The sequence below is a fragment of the Pituophis catenifer genome, unplaced genomic scaffold (assembly GCF_029215685.1).
Source record: "Pituophis catenifer annectens isolate HBS135680 unplaced genomic scaffold, rPitCat1.0.hap2 SCAF_4, whole genome shotgun sequence".
In the NCBI taxonomy this organism is placed as follows: domain Eukaryota; kingdom Metazoa; phylum Chordata; class Lepidosauria; order Squamata; family Colubridae; genus Pituophis; species Pituophis catenifer.
Genome location: NW_027256884.1, coordinates 115395606 through 115409357, shown reverse-complemented (window position 1 = coordinate 115409357; position 13752 = coordinate 115395606). Strand labels below are relative to the sequence as shown.

At 39.5% G+C, this 13752-nt stretch overlaps 1 protein-coding gene across 1 annotated transcript; it reads right to left on the bottom strand.

Annotated features, from left to right (window-relative positions):
- Window positions 1-7777: 7777 nt before the first annotated feature.
- On the bottom strand, window positions 7778-13752 carry LOC139316826 (macrophage metalloelastase-like). Its single transcript, XM_070943665.1, has 4 exons — window positions 13538-13752; window positions 13295-13440; window positions 9420-9545; window positions 7778-8001 (listed from the first exon to the last, which is right to left on the bottom strand). The coding sequence occupies exons 1-4, from the start codon at window positions 13687-13689 to the stop codon at window positions 7778-7780; spliced, it is 648 nt and encodes a 215-aa protein (XP_070799766.1). The 5' UTR covers window positions 13690-13752.

Sequence of the window (13752 nt, the reverse complement as noted above, 5' to 3'; positions counted from 1 at the left end):
CTAATACACACACACACACACACACACACACACACACACACACACACACACACACCAATTTTAGAAAAATTTAACTACTAGATCCAGCTAATGGGATCAAGTAGCTCAATGTTGCAACTTTGCAAACGTGTAACCGATAGATCTGTTTTAAAAGCACATGCAATTAAAAAATTCACTAAAGCCTGGGTTGATGACAATGTCATCTCTGCTGCCACCCAGTGCTGTAGTTTTTAATTCTTCTTCTTCAGATAATTCCACCATAAAGAAATATTCCTTCCCTTTTTTTCCACTCTATGAAATAGGTAGATAATTTTGGGTTACAGAACAATTAACAAGTCTTTTCTAAACATTCAAGCGCATGTTTCTCATCATTTGCTGTGCCCTTCTCTTGTATGAGAGAACACACTTTGCTAGCCCAAATTTAGTCAGATTTAACTTCTGTTGCAGAATTGTAGTGATGCACAATTTTGATGAGTCCCATCCTTCTGAGAAGCAATAAAATCCATTTACAAAGGTCTGATTTCTTATTAACTAATCAAGGACAATTTGTGTTTTTGCCATTGGTACCACCAGAAAAAAGTGTTATCAAGTTTTCCCTTCTGCGATATCTACTCCTCTCTTTTTTTCTTCCCTCCACAACACTTCCTGATAATTCCCAACAAGTTGCCTGACACCTAAGTGGTTATGATGCTGGGCTTGCCAACCGGTTACAGATCCAAGTATCATGTGATGGGATGACTTCCATTACTTGCCCCACTCCTGCCAACCTAGCAGTTCAAAAGCATGCAAATAGCAGTAGCAACAGCACTTAGACTTCTATACCGCTTCACAGTGCTTTCCAGGCCTCTCTAAGCGGTTTTACAGAGTCAGCATATTGTTCCCAACAATCTGGGTCCTCATTTTACCGACCTCGGAAGGATGGAAGGCTGAGTCAACCTTGAGCCTGGTGAGATTCGAACTGCCAAATTGCAGTTAGCCAGCAGTCAGCAGAAGTAGCCTGCAGTACTGCATTCTAACGACTGCGCCAACAATGCCAGTAGATAAATAGAAACCACTTTGGTGGGAAGGTAACAGCATTCCGTGCACTTTTGGTGTATAGCCATGCTGGCTACATGACCATGGAAGCAGTGGTGAAATCCAATTTTTTTTTACTACCGGTTCTGTGGGTGTGGGTTGGTGGGTGTGGCAGGGGAAGGATACTGCAAAATCTCAATTCTCACCCCACTCCAGGGGAAGGATACTGCAAAATCCCCATTCCCTCCCTACTCCTGGGGGAAGGATATTGCAAAATCTCCATTCCCACGCCACTCTGGGGCCAGCCAGAGGTGGTATTTGCCGGTTCTCTGAACTGCTCAAAATTTCCTCTGCCGGTTCTCCAGAACTGTCAGAACCTGCTGGATTTCACCCCTGCATGGAAGTATTTTAGGATAATGCTGGCTTTCTTGAAGATGAGCACTGCCCCCTAGAGGTAAACATGACTCATCTGTTTTACTTTTATGATACCCTGAAGAATAAACAAATCACGTGGGATGGATTTCCATCATACTCTATAAACTAAAATGTACAGTTCTCAATCACAATTGGTCCCTAGAATTTTGGTCACTAATGATGTAGTCATTTTAAGTGAGTCATCACATGACTGGACCGATTTTACAACCATTTCTATTGCAGTCATTAAGTGAGTTATATGGTCATTAAGTGTGGACAAATATAGTTTCCCCAAATGGTGAGCATTGTCTTGGGAACATGCTATTAGAAAAAACTTTGGGAATTAAAAGAAGGCGTTAACAGATTAACAAAGTTGGAAGGGACCTTGTAGTCAACTAGTCTAATCCCTCGCCCAAGCAGGAGACCATACACCATTTCTGACAAATGGCAGTCCAATCTCTTCTTGAAAGTCTCAAGTGATGAAGCTCCCACAACGTCCGAAGGCAACTTCTGTTCCATTGATTGATTGTTCTCACTGTCAGAAAATTTCTCCTTATTTCTAGGTTGAATCTCTCCTTGATCAGTTTCCATCCATTATTCCTTGTCTGGCCTTCAGGTTCCTTGGAAAATAGCTTGACCCCTTCCTCTCTGTGGCAGCCCCTCAAATATTGCAACACTGCTATCATGTCTCCCCTGGTCCTTCTCTTCTCTAGACATGCCCAGTTCCTGCAACCATTCATTGTATGTTTTAGCCTCCAGTCCTCTAATCATCCTGGTTGCTCTTCTCTGCGCTCTTTCTAGAGTCTCAACATCTTTTTTATAGTGTGGTGACCAAAACTTGATGCAGTACTCTAGGTGTGGTCTTACTAAGGCTTTATAGAGTGGTACTAGTACCTCACTTGATCTGGATTGTATCCCTCTGTTAATGCAATTTAGGATTGCATTGGCTTTTTTGGCTGCCGCTGCACACTGCTGGCTCATATTTAACTGGTGTTGAGAGTAAGACTGGAGGATCCAGCTTCATCCTCAATCATGGAAATGTACGTATGAACCTATCTCTCCCTGGTTGTATCTCTTGTCCTGTTATATCTGTCAGGAGATGCGTGCTCTGAGTCCTGTCAATCAAGGAGTGTCATCTAGCTGAATCCAGGAAGAGAAGAGAGCTTTTTCTTTTTTTTGGTCATGGCATCTACTCTCTGGAACATGAGTCCCCTGGTGATCAGATTTGCTCTGAACCTACTGACCTTCAATAAGGCCTTGAAGACTTGAGTTGTTGTCTAGCTTGGGGCCCTTAAGAGCCTATTATATGGTTATATTAATTAGTGTGGGTTGTTTTCCCCTAAGTTGCCATTGATGTTATTTATAGTGTTGTTATTTTGGTTTTATTATGTTTTTAAGCATTGTTAGCGCCACAAGTCATGTAATTAAGAAGGGTGTACATTCAACAAACAAGCAAACAAACCAACAAACTCAGAGCTTATACACTGAGAGCAGAGGTGGTATTTAGCCAGTTTGGACCAGTTCAGGCGAACCGGTAGCTCCGATGATCAGTTGGCCCCGCCCCCTGCCCCGCCTCTATCCTGTCCTTTATTTCCTGCTTTGTAGCTCATCTCAATCGCGTGGCACAGCTGATTCCCCCACCCCCTCAATGTTCTACTTAACCGTTGCTGACTTGGAAGGCAAGCAGCTGAGCTTCTAAAGGCTCCATTTTTGGTGCTGCACGTAAGCGCCTTAGGAGTTCGCATGCGGAAAGCATGTGTGTGCGCACGAAGCGCGGGCTCACTGAACTGGTTGTTAAACTGGCAGCATCCCACCACAGACTGGGAGTTTATGCACTGGAGACAAATTCCTTGTGTATCCAATCACACTTGGCCAATAAAGAATATTCTATTCTATTCTATTCTATTCTATTCTATTCTATTCTATTCTATTCTATTCTATTCTATTCTATTCTATTCTATTCTACTCTACTCTACTCTACTCTACTCTACTCTACTCTACTCTACTCTACTCTACTCTACTCTACTCTACTCTACTCTCCTCTCACTGGATGGCTTTGTGATGTTCACTCACAGCACAACCTATTTTATAGAGCTGTTTTCATATGTATCAAATAAAAGGGAAAACATCTGGAGAAAAGGATGGATGGGTGGGTGGATGGAATCAGTTTTAATCTGTTGTATGCATTATATATTTGCATTGTATATATTTGAAGTGCAGGCATGTTTTCTGAAATCCACTGGCTACAAAAGTAGACATTAAAAACAAACTTTTTGATTTGGATTGTGGCAAGATAATCAATGCAAACAACTAAATAAAGTCTGTAGGATGAGAGTGAGTAGCCTCAGAAGTGCACATGGCTCTAAAATGTCTTTTTTCACTCATTGGTTGCCTCCTCTGAAAACTCAAGAGAAAAATCTCTGCTTATCTATTTCTGAACTGTTTTGCCCACTAGATGGCAGGAAAGAGATTTGAGAAGAATCTAGAGCTTCCAGATTGTGGTATTTCAGTCCTTTGGGGGCTGTTTTGCTTTTAGAAAAGCAGCCAAGAAAACTCTTTTATCAGCCCTTGTCCTCCTCCTCCTTTTCTCTCTCTCTCCCTCCCTCTCTCTAGCTCTCCCTCCCTCCCTCCCTCCCTCCCTCTAGCTCTCTAGCTCTCCCTCCCTCCCTCTCTCTCTCTCTCTCTCTTTCTCTCTAGCTCTCTAGCTCTCCCTCCCTCCCTCCCTTTCTCTCTCTCTCCCCCTTCCTCCCTCTAGCTCTCCCTCCTTCCTTCCCTCCCTCTCTCTTTGTAGTGGGCAAATTATATGTAGCTGCAGTCACAGCTAGGCAAAAGGTAATGCAAACATAGCTATTATTCTACTGATATGTAGTTATGTAAAATTTGCCAATAATTACTATAAATAAATATTCTACTTTGTATGTATTCTGCAGCCACTAATGAAGACATAGAAATGCATGTCACAGGATCATTCTGATAACTTCAGTTCATACGATATTCAAGATATAGACAACTTAAGATTTCAGGACAGGATGTCAGGATACAAAACAATAAAAGTTTTGAAAGTGAATAATGATTTCATCATCAGGAAACAGGGAAATTGGTAATCCTTTTGTAAACCAAAATATTTCAACAAGTCCCCAAAACAGTGGCAAAGTTGGCACTGCTTTTATTTACCAGTGTCAATCTAACACTAATCCTTTTCAATACTTGATGCTAAATATTAGAAGAAATAAAGAGAGAAAAATTTACCAAGGGCATTGCTACTAAAATCTGTAAAGTTGTCTTTCCATCACTTTTCTATGGAAAAAAAAAATCTAAGGCCAAATCAAGATTTTTGACATTCAGATTAGATATAAACTGCAACCATAGGCTTATAGTATATATATATGCCTATTCCTAAGGTTTGGGAATGACAGAAAACTGAAAATATTCAATGTAACGCACAGAAAACTGGTATCTAAATAAATTTGAAGGAAATTCTATAACTCAGAACTTTTTCTTGCTCAGCAATCCTTCTGAATGTATTTATTTGTTTCAAAAAAATAATGCTTTTTAAACACACGGAAAAGTAAGTTGGTTTGAAAACACAATTAGAATCATTCATTCAATCTTTATTATTACAATTCACAATATTGTCGTTCACAATTCTTGCTTCAAAATTTCATGAATCTTTGTGAGTTTGTATAGGTAAAATCATGGAATCACGGAGTTGGAAGGTACCTTCGAGGTCATCCAGTTCAACCCCCTGTTCAGTGCAGGGATCAGTAGAGAATCTCAGACAGACAGACAGCTGTTCAATCTCAGACCTCCACTGAAGGAGAACTAAATGGGTTTCAATGCAAAATACAGCTGTTCTATTTTTTTCCAAAATTCCTCCTTCCTGGATGAATGAAATAGGAACAAAAAGGAAATAAGAACACACTCAAACAGATTACCTCAGAAATGGAACAAAATGGGAATGAAGGTGTTACAAAAATTGGCTTCCCCCAACACAAGGACATTCTAAATAAATCCTAATTAGACTGATGTTACCCCAGTCATGTTACCCTCTTGCTAACAGCTATCCAAGTTTCAACTATATGACTGTGGGCAAGCATCAGAATCCTATAGTAGCCAGGGCACAATTTCCCCCCCTACAAGGAGAGCTTTACTTTTACAGTCAAACAGGTGTAGGATTGCAGCTCCAAGTATTTTCTTCTGAAATATACAACAATTGAATCATCACTGGTTTTGAAAAAAGTGGGAGTGCGGACATCAGTTGTCTATTTTCCTTGACTAGTTGTTCAATCAGTCCCTTGTCAACCTTTTTCAAATTAGGGGTTTATTGAAAAAAATTGCATATGTTCTTCCTTATTTGCTTTTCATCCCTTCTCCTTCTATCATTGATATAATCTCAGTTTAACAGGTTGCCTGGCAAGGGAACATATCTTGTTACAATAGACATTATGTTTGTTTGTTTTTTAAAAAATAATCTATATCTCAGGGGTAAAATGCTCCCGGTTCGGACCGGATCGCCCGATCCGGTAGCGATGGTGAGTGGTTTGGAGAACTGGTAGCAAAGATCCCTGCCCCCATGCCCAGCTGAGCCACATGATCATCAGAGGCTTTTTTAAAACTTTTAAAAGCATTTTTTCTACAACCTCTTCGGCAGAAAAAATGCTTTTAAAAGTAAAAAAAAAAAGCCTCTGATGATCATGCGGCTCAGCTGGGATCGTCAGAGGCTTTTAAAAGCATTTTTTCCTGCAACCTCTTCAGCCGAAGAGGTTGTAGAAAAAAAAATGCCTTTAAAAGCCTCTGACGAGCCCAGCTGAGTTGCCTGATCGTCAGAGGCTTTTAAAAGCATTTTTTTCTGCAACTTCTTAAGGTTGTAGAAAAAATGCTTTTAAAAGTAAAAAAAAAAAAAAGTTGGCCACGCCCACCCAGTCACATTACCCCCCCCCCAAGCCACACCCACAGAACCGGGAGTCACAAATTTTACATTTCACCACTGCTATATCTCCATTTAACATATTCTTTCCTATTAAATGAGTATTAGAATTGGAAGACTACTAGAATCATCTAATCCATCTATCTGCAATATGCAGGCAAACCAATTAAACCATCTATAAGAGATAGCTAACCAGACCTTTTTAAAAAACCTCTAGAAATAGAGAACCTACAAAGGTCAGAGATAAATCCATACCTGGTGGACTCAACAGTTTTAAAATGAAATAAAATCCAAAGTCACTGATCATGCTTTAGATCAGGGGTGTCAAACTCAAGGCCTGGGGGGCAGATCCAGTCCATGGGGTACTTAGATCTGGCCCATGGGGCCACCCTGGAAACAGCGAAGGACCAGCCTGCGGTTCTCCTGCCAGTGAAAATGGGCTCCCAAACTCTGTTTTCGGCTGCTACAGCCTCTTGCAACCCTCTGCCAGTGAAAATGGAGCTCAGGTGGGCCGCACTCACCAGAGAGTGCTCAGGCCACCACAGGCACCCCCAACAGGAGTGACGTCAAGCTGGCCACACCCTCCCTCGCCTCACCCACCCCTGCCCCCGAGGTCAAACACAACCCTAATGTGGCCCTCAATGAAATCGAGTTTGACACCCCTGCTTTAGATCAATTTTCACATCTGGCCAATATCTTTTCAGGAAATCCAGAATTCAGTTTGGTATTTCCAGTACAATGGTATTTCTATAGTCTCAGGATGATTTATACCCGTGATGGCAAACCTATGGCACGCATGCCAGAAGTGGCATGGAGAGCCCTCTCTGCTGGTCAGATCTCTGTGGCGTTTCTTTCGTGAGCTTCTGTTTCCCTGCAAATGACGAAACAGAAACACACAAAAGAAAAAGATCTTACCTCGTGCTGCGCTGCTGGAGTTGGGATGCTCTGCCTCCCACCAGCCAGCTGGTCTTTGGGTCTCTGCTGCACATGCGCATATGTCCATGCATGTCAGTGCGCATGTCAGTGCATGTCCATGTTCGTGCATGTCTACGTATGCGCACACCTTTCAGTTTGGGCATGCACATGCACACAGTTTGGGCACTCAGTGTCTAAAACGTTTGCCATCACTGATTTATACTATGCTATCACCACTAAATTATCCACTTTAGTGCTACGATGGTTTACACTATAACATCTAATGATTTTCTTCCTGTCAAATAACACATTCCACAATCATGTTTTTCTGACATGATTAATTGCTGAACTGATGGAAATACCTCTAAAGAAAGAGCTAAATCTAACCGTGACCCGGTTCTGAAATATACTACTGGTTTTGTAGCTTGTGGATTAAAACCATTTTTGATTTTTGATTTTTTTTTTTGGTTTTTGCTAGACACTGAATTTTTAAGCAGAAGAGTCCGGTTAGCTATGTATCTTTGTAGCATAATTCTGAACAGGAAAAAGATTTTTCTCAGTGAAGTTACCATATATACTCTGAATTCCTCGCCGATCATCGTCTGAAAGACGAAAAGTGTTTGGATTCATGTAGGAGTAGGTAGGAAACATCAAGGCTCCAGGCACATTGGAGTGAGCTAGTCCCAGGGAATGCCCAAATTCATGGGCAGCAACAAGGAAGAGATTAATTTCTAAAACACAGAAAATGAGTAGGTTAATTATAAGTATTAGTTTTTCAGAGATGTGTATATACAGTCAGATACGTCAAGAAAGCTGCATAAAGTTGCAGGAGTTGTGCTTTAAGAAATATGGTAAAAGGTAAAGATTCACCTCGCACATATGTGCTAGTCGTTCCTGACTCTAGAGCAGTGGGTCTCAACCTTCCTAATGCCGCGACCCTTTAATACAGTTCCTCATGTTGTGGTGACCCCCAACCATAAAATTATTTCTAAAACCATTGAAAATATGTGTTTTCCGATGGTCTTAGGCGACCCCTGTGAAAGGGTTGTTCGACCCCCAAAGGGGTCCCGACCCACAGGTTGAGAACCACTGCTCTAGAGGGAAGTACTCATCTCCGTTTCAAATCAGAAGAGCCAGCTCTGTCCAAAGACGTCTCCATGGTCATATGGCCAGCATGACTAAATGCCAAAGGCGCACGGAATGCTGTTATCTTCCCACCAAAGGTGGTCCCTATTTTTCTACTTGCATTTTTTACGTGCTTTCAAACTGCTAGGTTGGCAGAAGCTGGAACAAGTAACGGGAGCTCACCCCGTTTTGCGGCACTAGGGATTCGAACTGCTGAACTGCCGACCTTTCGATTGACAAGCTCTGCGTCTTAGCCACCAAGCCATGCCCACCAAGCCACGCCCACCTAACCGGTAGTAAAAAAATTTGAATTTCACTACTGATTAAAACTACGGTATAAAGCTAGTGGCCTTCTGTTGTGAAAATAACCAATCACATTCCATTTAGACCTTGAGTTTCCTTACATGAAGAGAATAGATTTTATCTTTTTAAACAGCTGGTTGCTTTGACATTTGGCAGCACTGACCTCCATGAATTTGTCATTGATAAAACAATGCAATGCCGGTAGTCCTTGTTGAATGACCATTCATTTTGGTGACCATTTGAAGTTATGGTCCTGAACGTAGGAGACTTATGGCGGTTCCTCCGAACTGCGGTCATTGAATTGCAATTCAGGCATTTGGCAACCGGCTTGCAATTAGAACATTGCCACATGCTAGCAGATACATAAGTCCCATTTGCCATCCTCACTAATGGCTTTTGATATGCAAAGACAATGGGGAAGCCAGCAGGAATTCATAAATGTTTGACCACATGACTGCAGGATGCTGTAATGTTGTAACAGAACTCTGCAGGTCTTGCTGAATGACAGAAACTGGTACCCTGGTACGCTGGCAGCCTAACAACCATGTCACTTAGCAAAAGTGTTGTCAGTCCCAATTAAATGAAAACCACCTGAAATTTGGGATTTATATAAATTTATATTCTTTTTTATTTCCATGCAACACTTGACGCGGACAGTGAAAGTGAGGTACGTATATACATTGCATAGCAGAGATCTGGTGCACATATTTTTATAGCAAACCTCTATTGATGTCTGACCAGGTCTCATCCTCATCAAAATGAGCATCACCCCCTAGTCCTGATCCAGGAGCAAAAGCATGTGCCAGGACTCCACCTCTTCCATCAAAAGGAATGTTGTCACCATGTTCTAAATGAGAAAAGAATCGAAGTGTCATCAGCAATAGCAGGGATTCATAGCTGTTTAAAATAATGTGCAAATTCCCAGTAGGAACTGCTTGTTAACTCTGCGTGATTACCTTTGCTTTTGCTCTTTTCTTCCTTTTCATTTTTGTTATTAATTAAAAAGCAATTAAGCCAATATATAACTCTCTTCCTAGGACAGAGAAGCTATTGCCAGAAAGACAAACAAATACAAAAAAATCAGAGAATACTAACAATAGCAATAGCACTTCGACTTATATACCACTTTACAGTACTTTATAGCACTCTCTAAGCGTTTTACAGTCAGCATATTGCCCCCAACAATCTGGGTCCTCATTTTACCCACCTCAGAAGGATGGAAGGTGGAATCAACCTTGAACCTGGTGAGACTTGGACTGCCAAATTGCAGTCAGCCGGCAGTCAGCAGAAATAGCCTGCAGTACTGCACTCTAACCACTGCGCCACTGTGATTGTTCCTACCTCCTTTTAACTCTGGCCCCCACCCACTCACCATTGGCCTAAATCAGGGGTGTCCAACTCATAGTCCACAGTCCAGATGTGTCACGTGCAGACCACGCCCATCCCACCTCCGCAAAGGGAAAAAACATCACAAAATGTCACGTGACGCCAACGTGACATGGTGAGTGTGACACCCCTAGCCTAAATCAAGGGTGTCCAAGCTTGGCAACTTTAAAACTTGTGGACTTCAACTCACAGAATTAATTCCCCAGCCAGCAGGTTGGATATCTCTACTCTCAATAATGACATCGGAAGGTATGTGGTCACCAGAAGAAAGGTTGCTCACCCTAATCAAGACAGCTGGAACAACTGCAAGATCTATCGCTTGGGAATGTCTCATCCTTTATCAGGCTGAGAAGTCACAATATGTTTCTGGCATGGATGGATCCCTATCTCAGCTGATTAACTGGCCCTCTTGCATTATGAGGACGCTAAAAGGTGTTTTCTTTGCCTGAAAACCAGCAGTGGGATTCAGCCAGTTCGCACCACTTCGGGAGAACCGGTTGTTAACTTTCTGAGCAGTTTGGTGAACTGGTTGTTAGAAGAAATCATTAGAGCAGAGAACCGGTTGTTAAATTATTTGAATCCCACCACTGCTGAAAACCTATATGGAGAACTAAGAATTCTCTGCCCAATTCCTGGGTTTTTATTTGATTTTAAAAGTTCTTTTTTTAAAAAAACAAGTTTTAAAAAAGATTATATTATATATATATATTATAATCTGTTCCAATCTACTTTTTTAGTTTCTCCAAATACAATTTGCATATTTCAATTTCTGTCAGGTCTTCTTTTTCTCTAATTTTTTATTTTATCTTAATTTCTTCTTAATACATAATATATAAATAATATTACCATCCGCCCTTCACATCCTAATTTCTTAAGCTTACTTCAATTAATTATCTTATTTCTCCATTTATAAAATATATTTCTCAAAATCCTCATCCCCCTTTTTTTAGCTATAAACAATGTTTCATCTTATTCAATTTTTGCATTGAAACCCTTTAACCAGTGGTGGGATTCAAATAATTTAACAACCGGTTCTCTGCCCTAATGATTTCTTCCAACAATCAGTTTGCCAAACTGCTCAGAAAGTTAATCCCACCATTGCCTTTAATTTAAGCAATATCGCTTTCCATTCTTAATTCCTGATTTCTTATTATAGCATCAATTAATTGTCTTATTTCATCACATTTCAAGTTTATCTCTTAATTTCAATTATTTTCATAAACGGACCAAATTACCACTTGGAAAACTAAGAATTCTCTGCCTAGTTCCTGGGTTTTTATTTGATTTTAAAAGTTCTGTTAGGTACCAAAAGATAAGCCAATTGAAGCATATTTTCCAAATTATCTATACAAATGGCTATGGAAACCCAGGAAATAGACAGCTTGATTCACTTTATGGATATACCACAAACAGTAGTCACAATTACATTTTCCTGGCTAATGGCCTGAAAATTTGCTTACTTCCTTAATGCTGCTTGTCTTTGTATATAATAGCTTTAAAGTTTAATAGTAACGTAAGCATGATGAGTATATACACTTAAGTTCATTAAGTCTTTTCATAAAATAGATCAGTCTTTTACAGCCTGAAAATCTCAAGAGCATTGTCTATAATATACAATCCACATCTTTGCAATTGCTTAATGTTGACATACAACATGCATAAAACCCATGAATTTTAATTTCCATGATGTATATATATGCAAGTACATTTATTGAGCAAGTAGTCCAGATACTTCTGAATAATTCTCATGAATACACCATTTACATACAAACATTTGTATCTGTATGACTGGTGATTTAAGGTTTGCTGTTTTAACCAGCATCTGCTTCTAAATGTGCTTTCACTTTTCCCTAACTCTCATCTACTTTTATCCTTACTCCATCATCTTGCCTTGGCCAATAATGGAGCTAACCCATGATGGAACTAATTCATAAAAAAACTGAAAAATCAATCAATCAATCAATCAATCAATCAATCAATCAATCTTGATTAAAAAAACCTGAAAAAATAAAATAAAATAAAACTAAGCCAAATACATTTAAGACTCTTGAAATGTTCAAAGCAATCTACTTGAAATGGCCCAGTTTTATCTTGCATTTGGAGCAAAACCCATGAATTTTGAAATATTTAGCAGTCTTTGGCTTTGCAACTTTTGTACATGTTTATGCTTAATTGGTGTATGCAGGACCCAGTTTTAATTAAATAAAACAATGGACTACACTTTCATGTTATTTGAACAGTTAAGCTTAGCTAAAATCAATTAATTTTATTTATTTTACATATCATATTTAGAAACTGCCCATCTCTCTCATAAAGAAAATCTGGGTGGTATACAAATTAATCCCTCTTATAAGAAAAATGTTTTTTCCCCTAGTTTTATTTATTTATGTTAAAACATATAGTGCCCTTCAAAACACGAGAAGCTGAAGAAATGAATTAAATCTCTCATGAAATGAGTGGCTACGTAGATTTGATTAAAAATAATCAAGATTTGATTAATAAATATATAAATAAATAATGGTTACAATCTTGTTCAATTCATTTTACCTTCCCTAAACAATCATCTTCAGCTTTAAAACTGTTTCCACTTTTTAAAATGTCTCTTCTAATGATTTCACCCCTTTCATAACTAAACCAACCCAATGGATCTGATTGTGTAGAAGTTGTCACCAAGTTTCATCATTGTAATAATTAAGTCATCATCAGATTGTCAGCATGGTAGAGACCACTTATTCCAATGATGTAGTTATGGAGAAGGAAAAGAATCAGAGGGGAGGCAACTTTCCACAGGAATAAGATGGGAAAGTTTGGGAATATTTTTTGTAGCAAGTAAAATAACAATCAGATGACATTTTCTATGCGGTACTGCTAAAATGGAATTTAGAGCTGACCTTGGGGACAGGAAAGGAATGAGCAAACTGTGAAAGGAAGTTCAGAAAAAAGACGATATAGTCCAAAGATGAAGAAATGGTGAGAAAGAAACTCTCAAGAATCCTGTCTTGATGTTGTTTAATATAAAATAGGACCAAAAGAAACTTTGATAGGCTTTCAAGATTTGGTTATTCTACCTTCCTACAATAAATAACTCAACATTGGGTCTGTTTCTTGAACTAGCCTAATGTAATGTGTCAACACCCATGCATTGGCAGATGTGTGAGATATAAACTGCAAATAAAGATTAATATATAAGAATAAGCAAGCTGAGCTTACCCCTATTTCCGAAAAGAATTTCAATATCGGCAGGTCCAGTGGTTTTTCTAAACTGTAGGGGAGTCACATCACTCCATACTTTCACAGCATTTGCTATGGCTCTGTCCACCTGGTTTTTTGGCATGTCAGGGGTGTAGTTGTTAATCCTTTGAGTAATGGAGGAAAACACAATACATATCATTAGGAAGTAGACTTTTCCTTTTTCCTTCTTTCTCTTAGAAATCAAATGGAAATATAGCTTACCTGTAAGTCAATATATTTTTATTCCATTTTGGTGCTCTTGGAAATTTTCTATAGTCCAAGACATCTGGTACTCCACACCTGGGCTGTTCCATTACTTTAATGGTTTCGGTATCTATCTTCCCACTTACAGTCAGATGGAAGAACCTCTGCATTATTTTGATCCGTTCTTCTAAGGTTTGCTTTATTACTTGACCAATTTGTGGGAAAAAACGATC